General features: G+C 40.1%; 1 protein-coding gene across 1 annotated transcript in view; it reads right to left on the minus strand.

Moving 5' to 3' along the window:
* Positions 1 to 21,665, minus strand: part of pdzd2 (PDZ domain containing 2) — a 54,161-nt gene that overhangs the window by 27,171 nt on the left and 5,325 nt on the right. The window contains 6 exon segments of the mRNA XM_063898134.1: positions 1,224 to 1,367; positions 1,581 to 1,713; positions 2,052 to 2,197; positions 7,113 to 7,605; positions 10,449 to 10,921; positions 12,074 to 12,436. Of these exon segments, the coding sequence (XP_063754204.1) occupies positions 1,224 to 1,367; positions 1,581 to 1,713; positions 2,052 to 2,197; positions 7,113 to 7,605; positions 10,449 to 10,921; positions 12,074 to 12,193 (1,509 nt within the window). The 5' untranslated portion in view covers positions 12,194 to 12,436.

Genomic DNA, 21,665 nt, shown 5'->3' on the forward strand with positions numbered 1-21,665 from the left:
ATCACAGCACACAACACAACAGGTGCGTGTTTATGTACAAACTTAAGTCAATTATCTCTCATGCAATTCAGAGGTCCCACTTTTACATCAGCAACGTATAGCACCAAACTAATGACTGTTCCTCGTGTTTACTCATTCAAACAATCCAAGTTATCGAAGTATAGATTTATCAATCAAGAGCAATCAGAGAAGATTTAACACAGCGGAACAGAGAAAAACATTGAGCACTTTAAGGACTGCTAGTCCTTACTACAGATTGATCATAGAATAGAACCGTTTTTGTCCACCAGAGGGATCTCTGACCTAGAGTCCAAAAACTGCAAACTCAGTATTTTCAACAATGGGGGACTTTGGTGTTCCAATCCTAGCCCCTGCAGTCAACATGTATCCCTCAGCAAGATACCTAACCCTTAATTGCTCACAACGGCATGTCCAACGGTGTGTGAGCGTCATCATCACACCTCTAACCCCAACGATGTGTGAATGTTAGATTCCTTGAGCAGGTGGCACCTTGCCCTGCCTCTGTAGGAATGGGTGAAGGATGACTTGGATATGATAACTGCTTTGAGTGGTTGTAAACATTAGAAGATGAAGTCCATTAATCAGTGGTGGAGCACTCTTGTACTTATTTAAAAGTAGAAGTACAAGAGTGTAGGAATACTCTGTCCCAATAAAAGTCCTGCTTTCAAAATGTTATTCAAGTAAAAGTAGAAAAGTTTTAGCATCAACAATATCAAAAAGAATATCTTTGATCGGACTGCAGTAAAAAGCAGGCAGTGTTGGGGGTTACGCACTTCCAAGTAACACATTACAATAATCTGATTACATTTGTCTACGACGCAGTAATAAAACATGTTACTGTTGGCTCAATAGTAATAACTTTACAGTTATCAAGCAGGAAATGATCTGGTTACTTTAAGGTCTTCGACTGTCTGCTTAACGGGAGGACAGAAAATAAATCAAACGTCCCTTTTGTCTTGCGCTACACTCAGAGTTCACAGTTGAGGAGATGGAGCAGACAGAGATGAACAGTCGCAGCGCACATCATATGTAAATAACTAGTAATGTGTAATGTATTACTTTGAGAAACTACCCCAACACTGGAAATAGGAGGGGTTAGGCCTTGTTAAAGAGGTGGGTAGCTCTGATGTAAATATCCGGTGACTCCCTTACTCCTCACACACACTCACAATCACACACAGAAACACAGTGGTAGGATCTACCAGGTAGGAGTCGGTGCTGCAGTTGGAGGTCTGGGGGGAGAGAGGGGGAGCAGTCTGGGTGAGGGAGGACAGGAAACCGCACGTGCTGACCAGGTCCGGCAGACTGGTGGAGGGGAAGCGCTCAAAACCCACATCTGCCTCCTCCTGCAGGGATGCAAAGACAGAAGCAGTCAGTGTGTGTGAGGCTTTGCTTTCATGTGTATTCATCATGTTACAGATATAACAGAACGCATTGGACATTTCCACCTGATACGGTATAAATCACTTTGCTGCATCCTGTCATCACAACAGGAACCTGAAACTACCTGAAGTCTCTGTGTGTGTGTGTGTGTGTGTGTTTGTGTGGGTGTGTGTTACCCTGCTAGCTACCACCAGCTGCACCAGTCCAGTAGTGGAGCGGAGGATGCCGACAGCCTCCTGATGAGTGAGCCCCACCAGAGACTGACCGTTAATCATCAGCAGCTCATCACCAGCATGGAGACGCCCGTCCCTGAAACACACACACACACACACACACACACACACACACACACACACACACACACACACACACACACACACACACACACACACACACACACACACACACACACACACACACACACACACACACACACACACACACACACACACACACACACACACACACACACACACACACACACACACACACACACACACACACACACACACAGTGCGTGTTTATGAATGTACAAACTTAAGCTCAACTTATCTCTCACTGCTCATTACAGAGGTCCCATTTTACAACAGCAAACGATAGCACCAAACTAAATTGAACTGTTCTGTCGGTATGAACGCTAGCTGTACCTGTGAATGGCGCCCGCCTTCTCCACGTGGGCTATGATGATGCCATGAGGAGAGCGCTTGGAGCCCCGCCCCCCTGTGATCTGTATCCCGAGGCCCTCGTCCCCCTTCACCATATGCATCTTCCAGATGTGGCTGCCCTCTCTGGGCTGCAGAGAAGCACAAACAAACACGTCAAATCTTAAGAGAAACATAAAGAGCTTTTTGAACATTAAAGCATGGAGACATGTCCCAGTAGAGACACTACATTCTGATATGATCCTGTTCCACCTGTCCGTCACGTGGAACTTCTTTCTACTTGCAAATCTTCCATTTAACATGTACTGTATAACTACACATAAGTCATAGTTTGTTGGGCTTGAGTTCTGCCATTATGTAGTGACCTACTCTCAATACAGAGCCTGATGCATCCTACACTGATTGAGGGGTTCTACTGCAGAACTGCTTATGTTCTTTTTTCACTACATAGCCTGTGTGGATATGTTACAACAGCCGAGTGTGTGATGAGGGACTGCTTTAATTGTGGTGCTGTTGACAGAAAAATAAATAAATAACATTTTTTGGAAAACATGTTTGGGCTCATTGAAGGCCACCTGCTCCATAAACCCCAGCCAGGAAAAAGTTTGTGATGATAATGAGCTGAAATACCATGCAACTTTATTTAAACTAAAAAAAAATATCCAGAAACAAAATCCTAAATGGTTATGAGCAGGACCGGTAATTTCCGGGTTATCTTCGTCTTTGACGATTTTGGTTTACCAGTAAAGATGATTTGATTATTATGATTCTTTTGATTTGTACAAAGAGATGATTTTTATTTATTTTATACAAGTCAAATATCACAAATTCTGACGACTATGAACTGAACTTTGATTTCGATTAACAATGTTTGCTGGATGGGGTAGGACCAGAAAAGTGGTTTAACCCTTTTGAACATGAAGGAAAACTACTTGAATATTTATTGTTATACCTTTTAAAGCCTTTGTTAACATGTTCAATAAATTGACTAAAAGCCGGTATGCTAACATATGCTCCTTCTAGCCGGCCTACCACTCAAAGCAACATGTTCCCTGTGTTCTGTTCTACACATACTGTATTCTGAGGTAACTTCAGTAATTTTCTTTACATAAAGTGTGGCGTCAGATGTGTAGATTTGTGTGTGTGTGTGTGTGTGTGTGGGGGGGGGTGTATCCTGGTCTTTGGGCGCTGCAGCACAGCAGGTGAGAACACCGCCCTGCATGAGTTTACTTTACCACCAGCAGTTGGTAATGCTACTTTTAGTTTTTATATTCCCCATATAAAAAAAAAGCGTGCGTGAATAAGGCTCTTATAATATTATATGCATTATATACAGTAAATAGCAAAACACAATTATTGTAAGATTATAATAATTTTCAAGGAAGTTAACGGACTGCTAAAAACAGTAAAATAACAATGTATCAGTTGTTCAAAGCTGTGTATCATAGCCTTCCAACACAGTTAACTATTTCCACACACTGAAAAACTGAAACATTGACTATAATATGTTTATTTCAACTTAATATTATTGCTTTCGACTAACCATTTTCAGGTATGTGGAATCTGTTGACGTAATACATTTAATTAGAGTCAATGTTTCAGTTTGTTCAGTGTATTATGGTATTGCTAAACCTTTAATAATCTTTGTCTGTTGCTCCATTAAGATATCTACATACTTCATTTTGCATTGATTAGCATGTGCTTAACAGTTAATTATGCAGGTCTGAATAGAAAACAATGTCTTGTTAAGGTTACTCAATAAAAGCAATAAATGTTGCTCCATGTGGTCACTTATATAATCCTCATAGTCGCCCTCCACCTCCCACTGCACTCCTCCAACATTGGTGTGCTTCTAAACACTCAACACCTACAGCAGAGAGCCACGCTGCTTTCTGATGCTAATCATTCTGAGTGTCAAACGAGGCCGAGGAGGCTTTGATGCCTCGGCTTATTCTCTCTGGCTTCATTATCAATTTGCCTAGAAGCTAGCAGAGTTAGCTCTAACATGAGGAGGGGATGAAGGAGCCAACAAAGTGTCTTCAACAGCACTTTGTTAAGAACTCTACTGATTCATTTAGGTCAGCACAGGGGAGAAAAGAAATGTGACAGAAGAAACAGGAGCAAATAAAGACATGAATTGCCTCATTACTCTCAGAAAGATTGTTTTAAAACCAAACAAACAAACAACAGATGTTTAGGAGCAACAGTTTACATCTATAATTCCATGACTGGCCGTACAGTTGGTTTATGTGACTGTAATTTAAGACTTGATATTTCTGTGATTGTACCACTCAGGGTTTGTTGGTCTGTGTTCTAAATAAAGTGCTGTTTCATATTAGAAGTGCTGAGTCAGCCATGAAGGCTACTGACTCTACACATGGAGAAAGCAGTAGGTTGGATCCACTATGACATGTTGTATGGATAATAATCATAGTCCCCGCAGGATGAACCCTACGGACCATCATGACGTTGGCATTTGTGGCTTTTAGTCAAATGTCTCAACAACATATCTAGAGACATGTCCTGTTTGAAAGAGTTGCAATTGTTTTGGTTACATTTCCAGCCATGCACCAGCATCACATCTACACAGTTCAGTGTCCAATACTTTGATTTAGGAACAAATACCTGTTGTTTAATTCCAAATCATATCTCTTTCACAATGACAGTCAATATAACATCTATGTGCACTGCAGTGGGGACACATTTTTGTAGTCTGTCCCGGAGGTAGGCATCAGGGAGGCGATCTCAACAAAAAACAATGGCATTTTTTCACTTGATTGATGCAGATAATAATTTTTAGCATCCGCAAAATTATGACATTTATATATTTTGTTCAACAGGATAATTTCCACATATTACCACCACTTCTATAAAAGCTGAAGCATTAAGTCAATCTGCAGCAATAAAAAGCTAACGTTAGCCTATAAAGGAGCTACCTCACGGTCACATGGCTGCACATCACCGCCGCTAAGCTAAAGGTGGCTAATGTTTGGCCGCTAATTATTCTTATTTAGTTAGCAACCACCATTATTATGACACACTTCAGACACTTACTTGTGGGGTATTAACTGACATATTTTATGTTGCATAACAGAACATGAAACGTTTCCTAAGGGTGGATTAACCACAGATCTCATTTCAGGCATCAAACATAAACACGAAGCAAAATGTTAACGTTGAGAAAAGGGAATCGGAAAAGAACTGCTAACTTATTTCCGGGTTAAGGGCTCAGATGTTCTTTGCCCACCATTACAATGTGAACACGCTGATGTAGTTGTGTAAGTACGGCGGCACAGAGCTGCTAGCATGATATGAAATTGCAATGTAGCACTTTTTTGCAATGGTACATTGCTATAATCACACGTTTCATAATACCTTTTATTTGAGGTCGCAATATTTTATATGCTATTTATGTCATGTTGTTGTACTAAGATTGCTGCTAACATTTTTTTTGCCGTGGTTGTGTACTTATTTGTCATTTTTTTCATTGTATTGCTAATGTTTGCTTTTCTTTTCTCTCATTGCATTGCATGGCTTTTTTAATCTGCTATGCCACATGATGTGTCAGAGTTAGGAATGAAACTTTTTTTAATAGACTACAATAGCATCAATCAATCAATCAAAGTTTATTTATACAGCCCAATATCACACATTTTACATTTGTCTCAGTGGACTTTACAGTTTGTACAATGAAGTTTGTATGAATATGTCACCTCTGTCCTTGAACCCTCACATTGGACAAGGAAAAACTTCCTAAAAACCCCCCAGTTAACGGGGGAAAATGGAAGAAAACTTGGGGAGAGCAACAGAGGAGAGATCCCTCCCCCAGGACGGACAGACGTGCAATAGATGTCAACACCAGCATAGCGGTCACAGTTATCATTCATTATGCAGAGCAGTGACTCTCTATGACCAGTCCATGCAGTGCTGCCTTTCCGGCTGCACAGGTCCTCCCCTACAAGAACAAACATCCTGTATCCTCTCCTTCCTCACTTCCTGCTTCCACCTACTGACACTACCTGACATACAGTAAGGACTGATGGTGCACTGGATAATCATTTGATTTTAATCTCTGCTCTCTGTGTTTCAAGTCAAGTCCCCCACCCTAAAAACGTATTACCCATCCTGACTGAAAACCGACCATAGATCTAGATATATTTCAAGATTTCAAAAAGTTTAATATAATAAACTGGGATAAACTGTTCCTGAGTCTGGTGTCTCTTTTTTAATAGACAAGATGTAAAAAGTTAGCTTTTTATAATCAATTTGGTTATTGAAAGTGGAGATGACCCAGTAAAGTCTGTTAAATACTGTACACAGCATGAATATCCATGCTTCTCTTCTTTCTCCTACCACGATGCTGTGTATTTTGAGTGAATGCATTTGATTGCTCAACTTCACGTTGAGTTTTCCTTGCTTAAGAGGATTTTTTCAAAAATAACAAATTACAAATACAATCCTTTGACCTCAGGGTGAAGGTGTGAGCAGTATGATCCCACAGTTCTGACAGCAGTGGGTCTTACCCAGGGAGTAACGGATTACATGTATTGAGATAACGTAATCAGGATACAAAACAAAGTTAAATGGATTTGATTTTCTACTACAAGTACATTAAAAAAAAGTAATTAGATTACGGTTTCATTTAAAAAAATAGATAAACTATCAGGATTTCAGTCGTACAATACATTTTGAAATAAAGATACATATGGTTTATATTTAGGCTTCTTTAAACATTGCTTTAATGAAACAGCAGTTGGACGACAGTCTATTCTACTATTCTACTGATGAATGTATTAATCTTAAACCGCACTTGTAAACTATTACTTTTTCTACATTATGATATGAAATGTGTTTTCTATGGTTACAAGGTTAGAAAACATCTTGTGTTTTTTATTTCCTCTTGTTTTTAATGCATTGCATTTGGTATTGAGGCAAAAGTAACAGGAAGTAATCAGATTGTATTACTTTTATAGTTGGATACTCAGATTACTGACTAAATTTTATTGGACCAGATTACATTAGTGACCCTCCCAGCCCTGGTCTCACCTGGCTTGAAGGCTCACTGCCGAAGTTGTCCATCTTGTATTCTAACAGCTGACTGTGACACCTGGCCGGCAGCGTGGCCGTGCCTCTGAGGAGACGCTGAGGAACACTTCTGATGTTGGGGCTTTCCTCTGTGGGTGTGTGGGGGGACAGGATGCAACCTGTGTCCTCTCCTGGGGGACTGACTCCTGCGTCCGTGGGGCTGGAGGAGCCGTTGCAGTCATTGTAACAGCTCTGGATGTCTGAGTCTCTGCTGTCCCGGTTATCTCTGTTGAAGGACGATCTGGATATGACACCAAACTTGCGTGTGCGTTTGCAGTTTGTGGGGCCGTCAGAGGGTACCGGGGCCGCCCCGGCCTGCTGCTGGTCCTCACAGCTGTCACTGCTCATAGTACTGATGCTGCCATTACAGGGAGGAGGGGGAGCCTTTCGCTTGACTCGCCTCAGCATGATCAGGTAGATACAGCCTCCATTCCAGCACTGCTCAGCCAAGTAACTGGGGGGGAAAAAGAATGATAATGCTGTCATTAAATCTACGATCAGATCATCCTCACAGTGATCTGGCCTGGCATTCTGTTCACGTTTCATACTGCTTAACATTTGACAGTGTGAATTATTTTTGTTGTCCAAAATGGGGAGACAGGACGTCTACATGACATCAACTACTCTCTCCCATATCTTAACAATTTTAGACGTTTCTGCGCTATGGACAAAATGCATAATGTCAATAATATTGGGTTTGTCTTAACACAACAAAAAAGGATACAGGGTGGTAAGAGGCTTTAGAGTAATTACAATACATATAAGTATATAAAAATATAAGTCCCTATCTTCTGCTGAATGCTGTGACTCCATGTGAATCGATCCTATGGCCCAATGTTGGAAATATTGTCATTTCTATATATTTGTATTATAAATATGCAGGAACAAATGCAGTATTGAGTTTCTGATAATGCAAACTGATACTTCTTACTGCTGCAGCTTTAAATTAAAACCACTCAACTGACTTTAATTATAAAATATTAACATGTAAAAGACATCTACGAAAGTTGTAAATATGTTTGAGTGTGACACCGCAGCGCTGTTAGATGAAGAGCTGCACACCTCCATATCCTTAGCCAGGTGACCAGCCATCTTCCCTTTGTGTGTTTACAGTGAGCAGCATAACATTACATCACAGTAGCTCAGGGAATGCTGGAAGCAAGTCCAATTATTGGCTGCTTTCATTATTTATACAAGCTCATAGCTTGTGATGCTGCCCTCAGGTTTCAAAGAAAGGTATACTTTATTCATCCCTTACAGGGAAATTTCTTTCCCCACTCTGTTGTGTTTACACACACAGGGATGATATACATGCACCAACACAACCACACATGCAGGAGAGGTGGCAGAGCAGGGAGGCTGCCAGGTACCTGGTGCCAGGGAGCAGTTTCAGGGTTCGGTGCCTTGCTCAAGGGGACCTCAGCAGTGGCTCTTGGGGGCTTTAGCTAATGCACATTGATGCATGAAGGACTGTTCTTCAGCCAGTCAGGTCTCTACATGAGTGAGAGGCTTTAACACTAAGAGAGTGGATCACATCACTCCAGTTCTGAAGTCTTTACACTGAGAGAATGGATCACATCCCTCCAGTTCTGAAGTCTTTACACTGAGAGAGTGGATCACATCACTCCAGTTCTGAAGTCTTTACACTGAGAGAGTGGATCATCACATCAGTCCAGTTCTGAAGTCTTTACACTGAGAGAGTGGATCACATCACTCCAGTTCTGAGGTTTTTACACTGAGAGAATGGATCACATCCCTCCAGTTCTGAAGTCTTTACACTGAGAGAGTGGATCACATCACTCCAGTTCTGAAGTCTTTACACTGAGAGAGTGGATCACATCACTCCAGTTCTGAGGTCTTTACACTGAGAGAGTGGATCACATCACTCCAGTTCTGAAGTCTTTACACTGAGAGAGTGGATCACATCACTCCAGTTCTGAAGTCTTTACACTGAGAGAGTGGATCACATCAGTCTAGTTCTGAAGTCTTTACACTGAGAGAGTGGATCACATCAGTCCAGTTCTGAAGTCTTTACACTGAGAGAGTGGATCACATCAGTCCAGTTCTGAAGTCTTTACACTGAGAGAGTGGATCATCACATCAGTCCAGTTCTGAAGTCTTTACACTGAGAGAGTGGATCATCACATCAGTCCAGTTCTGAAGTCTTTACACTGAGAGAGTGGATCACACATCACTCCAGTTCTGAAGTCTTTACACTGAGAGAGTGGATCACATCACTCCAGTTCTGAAGTATTTACACTGAGAGAGTGGATCACATCACTCCAGTTCTGAAGTCTTTACTCTGGCTTCCTGTCTGTCAGAGAATTGATTTCAAAGTTCTGCTGCTGGTTTATAAAGCATTGAATGGTTTAGGCCCAAAATACATTTCTGATCTCCTGCTACATTATAAACATCCAGAACTCTCAGGTCTTCTGGGACGGGTCTGCTTTCTGTCCCCAGAGTCAGAACCAAAGATGGAGAAGCAGCGTTCAGTTATTATGCTCCAAATATGTTATTCATGTTTCATCTTCATTTTATTCTCTTTGCTTTTGAATAACTGTTTTTAAATGCCATTTGTTTATGTGTTTCTTAATGCTCTTAATGTCTTTCATTTTTGTAAAGCACTTGGAATTGCCTTGTGTTGAAAGTGCTGTATAAATAAACCTGCCTTGCCTTTAAAATAAATCATAGTCAGTATTTTAGAATGTGGATTATTAGTGATATCTCCTCCGGTTGTCTGCAGAGCCGCAGCAGCATCTGAGGCTCCCAGCATACAGTAGCAGTGAGAAAACATTCATAACAACCAATAAAAATGACTTGCATACACTCTGCATTCCTTTAAATTTGTTTTCCAGTTACAAAGTCTCAGTTTAGTCCATTTTTTATTTAACAAAACGACCTGTCAGCTGTTTCTGCTCCTGTTGGAGAAACCAGAGGGCACCCTTACTGGAATGAGAAGACCTGCCGAGGAACCAAGCCTCCATTGTGGTGAGCTATTACGCTGTGATTTAGTGCAATACAAATTAAAATACATACAGAACGTTTGCATATGTTTCCATTAAACTACAAGACAAAGACAGACCACACACACTGAAATGTCTTTCGTTTGTTAAGTCTAGTCGATTTCTAAGTTCTAGTTTTAGTATTTTTACTCTTTGTACTCAACAATGAGTGTATTTTTCACAAAACCTGATACAGGTTTGTGACGCTTTTTTGACATAATATATTTAATTAAAGTAAATGTTTCAGTTTTTTCAGTCTGGTTCATGGTTACAGTTTGGGTTTCAGTCGGCTCACCTGGCTCCGCTGACATCGACTCCCACCATCAGCTGTCCGTTCAATGACAACAGTTCGTCTCTCAGCTTTATCCCCCCACAACGGGCGGCTGGGCTCTTCTTCCTCACCTCTGTCACCCAGATGCAGCCCACATCCATGATGGGGCCCTGGTCCCTCCTCCTCCTCGGGCCTCCTTTCTTTCTTCCATCAGGGTCCCCAAAAATAGGGATGTTTCCAAAGCTGAGGCCAAACTCAGCACTGTCAAACTCCTCTTTACTGAAGGTCACAGCCCGGACCTCGATGTCCAACCCCTCCCTGCAGGAGGAGGGGCTGGGGGTTGGGGCTGTGTCACCGTCCATGAAGTTGAACTTAATGTACTCAACCAGCTTCTGGATAGCAGCCAGGCACAGGGGCATGTCCTCCACGTTAACACTGTTAACACTGCTGCTACTGCACACACTGTCCCCCTCCCCCTTCTGGCAATCCTGGTCCCCCTGCAGGATGAAGAGGAGGGACCGATGAGTGAATGAAAAGCCTTCGACAACTTAACTGTCATTTAACACAAAATGACAGTTTAACATTCGGTAGCGCTGCCTGGGGTCAGGATTTTAGTTCAGAGCAAAGCAACTTGGGGGAGGAATGTATTGTAACTGTAGGAAAAATGTGGGTTTTGTGGGGTGGGAGTGTGTGGGAGAGAAACTCCCTCTGGAACACAGGGATTTTAGCCTTTGCAGACCGTTTACATGCACTAAAACCTATAGAAGAAAGAAACAAACCCCGAGGTGGAGGCTGCATTTGACCCATCAGTTAGGAGCAGTGGACTGCCATATGTACGGCGCCCGGGGAGCAGCTTAGGGAATGGTGCCTTGCTCAGGGACACTTGGGTAGCACTTTTGGGGACTTGAACCGGTTACCTTCAGGTCCCTACAGACTTCACCACCACCGCCCTTGTATATGAAACACACTACAGGGAACGGAGAACCCCAGAAAGCAGAATAAGGCCTCTTTAACTTAATTCCAGACAGTTTGTCAACACACTCACCTGCTGACCATGTGACACAGGTAGCTTGATTTGGATTTAAGTGGACTGTAACTGTCCTGCAGACCACCACACACCCATCACCCATGACACAGTGCCTGGGTTCAGACAGCATTTGTCTACAGGGTCCGTTTTCCCAAATTAGATAACACGGACAATGACACTTCCTGTTTACACTCCTGAGCTAAATTTAGGAGAGGGTTTAGTGATCTTAGATATGGGGCCTTTATTCAGACTTGCTCTCACAAAAAGGTTGTAGGTAGTTGTAGAAGGTTTTTCATAAAAGCACAACTATAAACCCTTAGAGACCCACATGTCTTTTTTAGTTGAGATAGCAGGTCAACAGTGTATGCCACACAGAAGAGGTATATCAGATCTTAATTGATACATCATAATCCTGCAAGTAATCCATTTTTTTTAATTATGTAACAGTAATCTGATCAATTTATATTTTTAAATGTCACTGTAATGGAAAATATGTATATATTTATTGTATCCTGATCAGTTAACCCCGTTACATGTAATCTGTAACTCCCCAAACCCAAAAATAGTGGCAGAAATCTGCACTTGTGAAGTTGTATTTGATATTCCATATAGAAATTAGTACCTTGTAGCTAGAATTGTCTTGGTTCAGGTTGCAGTCCTGCTGTGGTCGTGTGTTTTGAGCCCCCTGCCAGTTCTCCAGCAGTGGGAGGATGCTGAGGGCGTTGTCCTGAGTGATGGGCATCCTGGCATCCTGGGCCTACTGGGGGTCCCTCACCAGCTCACACTGCGATGCTTCAGAGAGTGAGAGCCGGCACAGGAGCCAGTGTGGGCTGACAGCCCCAAATCCATCTATGAAAGGGAGGGGGGGGGGCTGCAGAGAAACTGGACTAACTCTACTCACAGATTTCCAGATGAGCCAGGGTGGAAAATATGGGATTACTGGCAGGACATGTCTGCTGTGGCGTCTGCAGCATCAGGCCATTTCCTGAAGAGAAAACAGTACCATGTCACATTATAACAGCAGATAAAAAGGTTCAAAACTATCAAAAAATATGAATTAAAATATGTTTCATTTTGTTCTATTTGTAACCATGCCAATCTTTGGTCTTTCTAATTTAGTATTTGAGTTTACCATGTACAATGTTAGTGAATAATCCATATTCAAAGTCTTTTTTATACCATGGGAACTGCATGGTTGAGTACTGACCGGTGTACATACAGTCAGAGCTCGATTTACTGACCAAAGATGTTTGTCTGATTATAGCATTATTTCCAGGCATATTGAAAACAGTTTATAGAGTTCCTTGAAAAGTAAAACCCATTCTTCTCCTGGTGTCTCCATCCACGACACGAGACAACTGGGGCAAACAGCTGCATGCCAGTTTAACCACTTTGGGCAAATTACTCGAGCTGCTCATTTTTATAACAATAGAGGGAGATCTGTGTCTGTGATCAGCAACATGTTGTCATAGAGATTGTTTTGAGGGCAATTTTATAGTAGTGTTCTCACAAACAAAAATAATGAATATTGTACTATGGTGCATTATACACTGAAAAAACTGAAACTGACTTTAACAATAACATTAAGTTGAACCTTATATTTGTATCCTTTACTTAATATTATTGCTTTCAACTAACCTAACACAGTTATGTGAAATCTGTTGACATAATACATTCAATTAAAGTCAACGTTTCAGTTTTGTCAGTGCAGATATTACAGGGTTCCTACAAGCTTATTAATTCAAATTCAAGCATCGTCAGGCTTTACAGCACTTTCCAGCAGTTATAAATTACATGTTTATATGCAGTATTTATTGGTCATAAAGTACACTGATTATTTCACCTATTCAACACATGAATTGTTATTGTTCAAAAAATAATAATGTGTGCAGCATTATACGGCAGGCTGGGAAATAAAAGTCAAGACAAGACAATTTTGTAAGTGTTTCATTAGAGAGGCAACTATTCTGTTTTCAGATTTTCAGCAATAAAATATATGTAAAATCTCATTAAATCAAAAGGATTATTATTTATTTCAAAGAAAAATATATCATGCAAAAGATTTGACCATACTGACATATATAGATATGTCACTACCAGGATGGTTAGCTACAGATGGTGATTGTACGGGTATTTGAGGTGTAGTAATGCAAATCTTTTATTAACCATGTCCATCTTGTTGTTCATATCTAGTGTGTGCAACATACATGTATGTTCATAAAATTACTGACAGTTTATTTATTCTTCAACATTTTTGAGTGTCATTCTGCAGCCTGAGCATTGTCTGAGGAAAAATAACTGACAGATACATAGAAGAAAGCAATCATCATAAGGAAGAACATTCCCATCAACAGGTTCACTGAAGACAGTGATATATGAAGGGTTATAAAGTGTGTGCTCCTACTAACAGATAAATGAAGGCCTCAATTAGTAAAGCACATTCAAAACTGGTATTTTGTAAACAAGAACTCAAAAATAAAGAATAAATTGTTGTAATCAACTTGATGTTGGCTACTTGATGTTGTAAAATAATCAAATAACAGCTAATATAATGGCAATTAAGGATTCACATGCAGTATGTCAGCCATTAATCCAGTATATAAAAGAGGCCAGATTATGCTTTTAGGTGTTGTCCCTTTCCTGTAGAGTGGTCTATAGATTTGTGTGCATGTAAATGGTCTGCAAAGGCTAAAATCCATGTGTTTCTTCCAGAGGGAGTTTCTCTCCCACACACTCCCCCTCCTCTCTACCTGAAACGCCTTCATTGGACTACTTGGTTTACTTCTGTAACATAGTGACATCACTATGTAACACTCATGCTTCCATTAGCTAGTGCTCCATCACATTGTACGTGGTAGGCTAAGGGTTGGGACACGTCTAAGTGGTTGACCAATCAAAACAGAGCCGGCAAGCTAACCAATCAGAGCAGACTGGGCTCTGGTTTCAGACAGAGGGTGAACAGAGGTGCTGCAGCACAGGCAGTATGAGAAACATAAAGATCTTTGTGAACATTAAAGCATGGAGACATTTCACTGTAGAGACACTACCTAAAAATAGGAACCTTAAAGTGTGCACAATAGGGCGCCCTTATCATACATATGTGACAATTTATATTTTGCAGAACTTTAAGTATGAGTTAAAAACAACACTTGAATGTGACTGAACGCCTCTTGCTTTCTTGGTTTTGCTTTTTTTTCTAAATTGTATTAGCACTGGATTAGAGTTTACTTTGCCTACCCACTTTTCCTTTTTATGATTGATCTAACTATTTATAGTAGTAATACTATTATCATAAAATACACCAAAACTAAAAAGTGGCATGGTCTTGCACCACTTTCCCATGCTGCAATACATTTAAACCAGCAAGGCTTGGATGATGGGCATACATAAACGTATGAACTTCAATAACTGATGATGTTCTTTGTTGTGAAAAGGTCTAAATTACACTAAAACAGCAGAGTCTTCAGGGGCCCAACTCACAGCAAAGGGCTCCTATGAGAAGTGAGGAATCTGGGTTGACCCTTCATCTGCACACTTAACTACAGACAGAGTGCAGCCACATCTGTGGCAGATATAGACAAAAATGCAGGCTACCACCAGACCACACTTTAATGACTATGCAGAGCTTGGGCTTCAAATAAACTGTTGGGCTTTGTGGTACCATCTGCCTCTCCCATTCCTGTACGCTGCAACTGAAGGCAAACTGGGACTGCCCTGTTCTGGCCTGAGCTGAACCAACAATTGGAAAAGTAGGTGCAGGTTTACAAGAAAGAGTCTGAGGTGGGGGTAAAGTACAACCTCCTGCAGATACAGCTTCTGGTAAATTGATAAGATGACACATAAAAGTCAATTAGAATCACATTGAAGACGACTGAAGGGAAGAGTAAAAGCTTTTTATGGGTTCAACATGCACAGTTCTTCCAAGGCACCTCATATGGAAAATCATCAATATTTTCCTTGTGCTTTTTACATTATTGCTAATCTTATTTGTACCTAACATAGCACTCGATTTTCAGAGAACTCAACATTTCACATTTCCTACTCAAAAGAAGTACAGTAGTGCCTATTTGTAAACTCGGGGCAAATCCATCTAACCCAACAACTTGAAGTAGCAGCTGTCTGACACCACAAAACAATGGCAGCACACACACAAGCCACATCTTAAATTGTAAACCATCAACTAAAAGATAACGTCAGTTGATCTCTATATTTGTTTGTCTATCAAAAGGCAACATCAGGTCTGGAGAGTGAAGCCAATGCCCTGACCCTGCTATGACAAATTACCCTACCCCAGGTTGAAACTGATATTGCAATTTCTAAGTCTTCTGCCACACAGAATGAAGATAATTTTGTAAATCATGGTCCCCTTTAGGTTGGAAATAACAGAGTATACTTAAGGGAAGGGATGCCTTGTGATTGTGTTCAGTAGTACTTAGCTCAACCCTCTACTACTACTAAAAAAAAGAAGGCGACAGCGAAAAATGAATCTGTGATATGCAATATGAGCTCCAGTGAAAATAAACAAATAGGCTTAACTAAAATATATAGCGTAGTGGGAAGTTCATGCAATATGTTTTTCATCAACATTTCATTATTTTGTCCCCTTAATTGAGAATTTCAGGTGTGTGTACCAGCTACATTAACCATCATATTTATTTAGGGCTGTTGAGTTCATTCTGATTCTGATCTGGCTCTTTCATGTTTGTTTTACTGGCATCAATTCCCTTCCAACATGATTGATAATGTTGACGAGGTGTCACTACAGTGCACACACCAAGCAGGAAGTGGCAGAGAAAGGATGATATATCTTTTCAGTTATGCTCAGGTTTAAACTTGAAAAAGTAAATTGGTCAATTTACAGTACAGACTCCTTTGTCGGGGGGGGGGTTGCCGCCTGACTGCGGGACGGACGGGGGTAAAGCAGCAAGGACACAGAGCTGAGAGTTGTTGACTGAATAAGTGCCGAATAGGGACCAGCTACTACCAAACACTGACTGTGAATTAAACTAATGCCACCATCTTTACTAAAGGCAGTAAAGATGGTGGCATGCCTTAAAATGATTGAACCAATCTACAGCTGAGGAAAAAATAAAGAGACCACTCCAAAAATGTCTTGAATCTCAATCTCTACATGTATGGCAGCCATTCCATTCCAGTGTCTGTTGAAAATTCCAACAAGGAGAATTGCTGTCAGTAGTTTATAGAATCACATGATTGTTTTCGTTTTACTCAAACACAAACCTATAAATAGCAAAACCAGAGAAGATTAGTCACATGGTTTACACCTTGCTAAATAACCAACATGTCTGATACATACTTCCAGAGCTGGATACATTTCACTTAGTAATTATACCTGACATGTTGGAAATGTACTTTGAGGAGCAGAACATAGTTTATTGTGAAGAAAACACATTTACCACCATGTGCTTCTCTCTATCACAGCCAGATATAATGGATGGGTACTTCCTGAATTGATGGTCACATGACAACAAATGTGCACAGTTCCCTAGATAAAAGGTGTCAACTTACCCCCTGGCTCAACTTACCCCACTCCTCCCTACTTTGCTGTCACGTTAATTTCCCCTTTGGTGGATGAATAAAGGAAGTCTTATTCTGATTAAATAGACTTCTGTCAAGATATGACATATTTAAAATCACAGAATGTGTGTAAATGAGGCCATTTCCTACAGGCTTTAAATTGTAATCTTTAGACAGACACGCAGAAGCAGAATCAGTTCAACTGTTGACACACATATTTAAATAACAATCGTATTAACATAACATTACCAGTAACGACCTAAATCCCTCTAAATGGAGCCCTTCCCCCCTCTGCACATAATCTCTGCTCACTTGTAACAGAATTAAAGACTACAGTCTATTTGATACAGAGTTACAGCAGGACACGTCCACTGTCCCTTCAAATCCCTGATAAGAGTTATCCATCTGAAACCGCTTATACTTTACAGGGTCGCGGGGGGGCTGGAGACAATCCCAACTGACATTAAGCATAATGCGGGGTACACCCAGGACGGGTCACCTGGCAACCACAGGACGGAAACAACGGAGACTCCTACATTCATTGGATTAATAGTTGTCTTAATGTGCATGTCTTTTGACTGTGGGAGAAGGACGGAGCCCCCAGAGACACTCTGCACAGACAGCCAGCAAGTTCAAACCCCAGAGGTGGAAGAAGTACTCAGAGCCTTTACTTGAGTAAAAGTAGTAGTGAAATACTTGAAAAACTCCATTACAAGTGAAAGCCCTGAATTCAAAATTGTGGTTAAGTATTTTGAGTTACTTAATTAATCAATAGCTCTTCTCACATTATTATATTTTTATATAATATCTATCACTAACGTAATGTTGTAGTTTGTCAATGTGAAGTCAATTTTAGTTTTTTTTTTAAATACTGGGCTGTATTTTTTTTAGATTGGCGGTGTAAGCAAATCACATGTTATAAGAAAAAAGTAAAGGGCTAATTGTTTTTTTACTGCGTTAAATACATGTAGTGGGGTAATAAGTGCTATATTTGCCTCAGAAATGTAGTAAGGAAGAAAGTAGAAAAAAATGGTACTTTAAAAATATTTGGCCAGTAAAGAAACAGTTTGATAATGTATATCTTATCTACCTAATTAGCACTAAATGATTTAGATGATGATTTTATTAAAATCAATTTTAAGGTGTTGAGGGCTCTTTGTACTTAAAATAGTGCAGCAGTGTATGAAGTGCATGCTAAATTGCGTCTTCATTTGCATATAAAATAATGACATAGACGTGTAATTGATAAACGTTAATGCACGAGCCCAGATGAGTAATAAAGATAAAGGGGAACGAGTCTTTGAACCTTCACATAATGTTTTTCCTATTATAAGAAGTTTGAAACACTGAGCTCGGTGATGTATGTCCTTTCTGAATCAGCCAACCAGATTAGTGTTGTCAAACCTGTAAGGCACTTTAACAACAGGTTATGATCGGTATTAAAGGTCTGGGTCAGATTGATTAACAAAGCACAATGTTAAATTGAATCAAAACTAGTCACAGTAGTATTCACATTGCTCAGGTCTGAAGCCAAGTTACCACTGGTTTATAGAACATTTCAAAAATCTTAGGTTGTAAAAAATATAAATTTGCGTATGTCACCTGTGGTCTCACATTTAAAAAGTTCTCCAGACTGGGAGTACAACCTGTTAAAGAACAGAAATGATGTGCAAGCTTTCTTAAGGAGGTAGGTAGAAAGGAATGGTTTACTGGGATAAACATTAGAAATACAGCCATGCGTTTCTCTTTAGATGCTTTAACATTGCATGGAATTGAATGTGGGGGGACTGAAAATGTAATTACAGGAAGGGACGCTTGTATAGGAATGTTGCTTTAGGTAAGATGTAATACGAACTATTAAGTAGCATTTCAACACATCAGACACAAAGATACTGTATAGATTATAATCAAGTTTTTGATAACTATGTGAAGTTATCACAGTAACAAGTCGGATTTCCCTCCCATGACTAATATTCTCTGTAAGACGTACAGTATGTTGTCCCTTGCAATAGTCCCTACATTAGGAGCGACACGATACTGCACCTCCTTATATTCACTAATGCAGAGACCACCATCCTTGGACTTCAAACTCTCACCATGTTTCTCAAAATGCGGCAACTAGAAATGGTGCTTTAGGTAAATCAATTTCTCTACTTTGACAGCACGGATTAGTTCCCTACTTATTGTTCCGTGTTTCAGGCTGACCTACATGTCTCATCACCCCTCCCCCTCTGCCCAGCTCTTCTCCAAGGCGCCATATGGCCAAGGATTAGAAAAAGCCGCATTTCCGTACATCCAAAAATGTCACATTGTTACAGAATACAGGAAGCCGCATTATTGGGTCCAGACACTTCAATCAGCTGGTGACACTGACTTTCAAAACATGTTGCAAAGCATTTTAAATACACCCAAACAGAGTTGTCTCATGAAGAATATTTAGGTATCATTCCAGGTTTTGCTGTAATATTTGAATTAAGACTGATTCAGATGATCTTTTTTTAATCTTATAGTGTAAGCTTTCAAGTAAAAAGATAGAAGACTGAGGCTACCTTACTACCCATTAAGTAAATGTGAGTGGTAGATGGGCACCTCTGTGGTATTTAGCAAATATGTCCAATTCTCCAATAAATGCCACCCTGCCATTGCTGAGGGGTTTGTGTGAACAAGCAGAAACCCAGGTGTGGGAAATATTCAGCGAGCTTATGGAGAAGGAATTGCAATTAACCTCAAGAAGTTTTGGCCAACTGTTAAGAAGAGAAAGCAGGGTCTTGCTGGGGATACTGTCACGCTGAAGACTCCTGAGCCCTACCAACATATTCTCTGTGGAGGAAGCCGATTGGAAGACTCACCCATATTCCTGCCACAGGTAAGCTCCTCAGTGGAAGGGTGCCAAGTTTCAAGGCTTTATTGGTCATATGCACAGCATATACAACGTATATGTTGGCAATGAAAATCTTATATCCCATGCTCCTCCAACAACTCAACATACATGGTGCAAATAAGATAAATAAAATAGTGCAAAAAGAGAGAAGAATATTTACAATAACAACAATAAAGATTTGAGGATGTGAAATATATACATATGTGGAATACATTGAGAGTATTTAAATACTTTACACTGTTGAATGAGGAGGTATGGACAGATGCATATATTACGTATAACAGATGGATATGGCAGATATGTACAATATATAGATATGTGTACTATAAACAGATATGTATGGCAGATATGTATAATATATAGATATATATATGTATGTATATGTATATAAAGGAGTAAATGAGTCCAATTGTCTTGGGGTCTTGTTCACTATTTAGTGTGAAATGGATTGTGAGATTGTCAAGCGGTTTGATGCAGTGTCAGCCGTAATGGCATTGGACAGTTGTTTTATAGACTGAGTTGAGCACAAAGGCCAAACTTTCTAGTAGTCCATACTGACCTTCAGCTATGGTCATGATCTTTGGCAAGCAACAGAATAAAACTACTGATAAAACCAGATTAGTTTTATTCATGGATGGCTAGGTTCAGTTTATAGAGATAGGGGTAATGACAACAGACATGCTTTGTGTCAAAAGAAGCCAGTTAAGGTGGTTCATGTATTGGGTCATGATGCCTCCTAGGCGCCATCCGTTATTTATTTTTGGGGGCATGTTTAATTTGAAAGAGAACCCCAGGGTTGACCAAAAACACAATGGAATGATTTTATACTTTATCACCAGAAAGACCTTGAAAACATTGCTGTGGGGCGGGAAATTTAGACTACCTTTCTAAGCCTACTGGGACCAGGACCGGGCCCCAGACAAGCAGCAGAAAACAGGTAGATATTCATCTGATAATTAAGACATTTTAAAGTGCTTCCTTAATGTCATTACACACAAATTCAACATGGCATTCTGTATAAAAAACACCAGATTTAGGGTCTAAACAATGTGGTCCAAACACATTCTAGTTGTATGTGCCCCAATTTTACCATCCTTAAGTTCTTGAAAACCAACAATTTAGCATAGATTACAATAGAAATTCTTCTTACTAAAAGATGGTGCCCCCTATTATGTCAAAAAGTGAAGGGATAAAACCTTGTTATTTATTTTTCAAAAAGGTGAAGCCAGTTATGTTACAGATTCCAAGGGCTGTTGGCCCAACCAGTCACTACTAACTAATCTTGATTAGATGAACATAGGATATCAAAATTATGCAGAACCGTAGGCAGGCCCTCATCCTGCCATGACCATGATACCATTTCAAAGCAAACTACATGATGATGAGTGTTTATTCTATGCAGTTTGTCCCTACAATGAGTCATCTGTGGTGCACGACTGCAGCTTTACATAGACAGTGACAGAATCATCAATTTTGACTAGATCTGAAATTGATAATCAGGACAAGGACAATCAGACTGAATCTGATCAGACTGAAAGAAACTGAAGCAAAAGTAGTGGACATGATCAGACAAAACAAAACGTTATAAAGGTAAATTATAAAAGCACAACTGGCTGCAGGTCCAAGTACTGTAAGTGTTAGTGTTATGGTTAGGCACATTCTCTCCCCAAGAGAGCTTGTTTAAAGTCCAGTTGATTTATAGTTATTAATCAGCATTTTCTATTTTCTCTTTAAACAAAACTGTTAACACTTTTAAAACCCCGTACAATAGGACATGGTTTGTTTGGGTTGAAAC

The sequence above is a fragment of the Eleginops maclovinus genome, chromosome 12, assembly GCF_036324505.1.
Source record: "Eleginops maclovinus isolate JMC-PN-2008 ecotype Puerto Natales chromosome 12, JC_Emac_rtc_rv5, whole genome shotgun sequence".
In the NCBI taxonomy this organism is placed as follows: domain Eukaryota; kingdom Metazoa; phylum Chordata; class Actinopteri; order Perciformes; family Eleginopidae; genus Eleginops; species Eleginops maclovinus.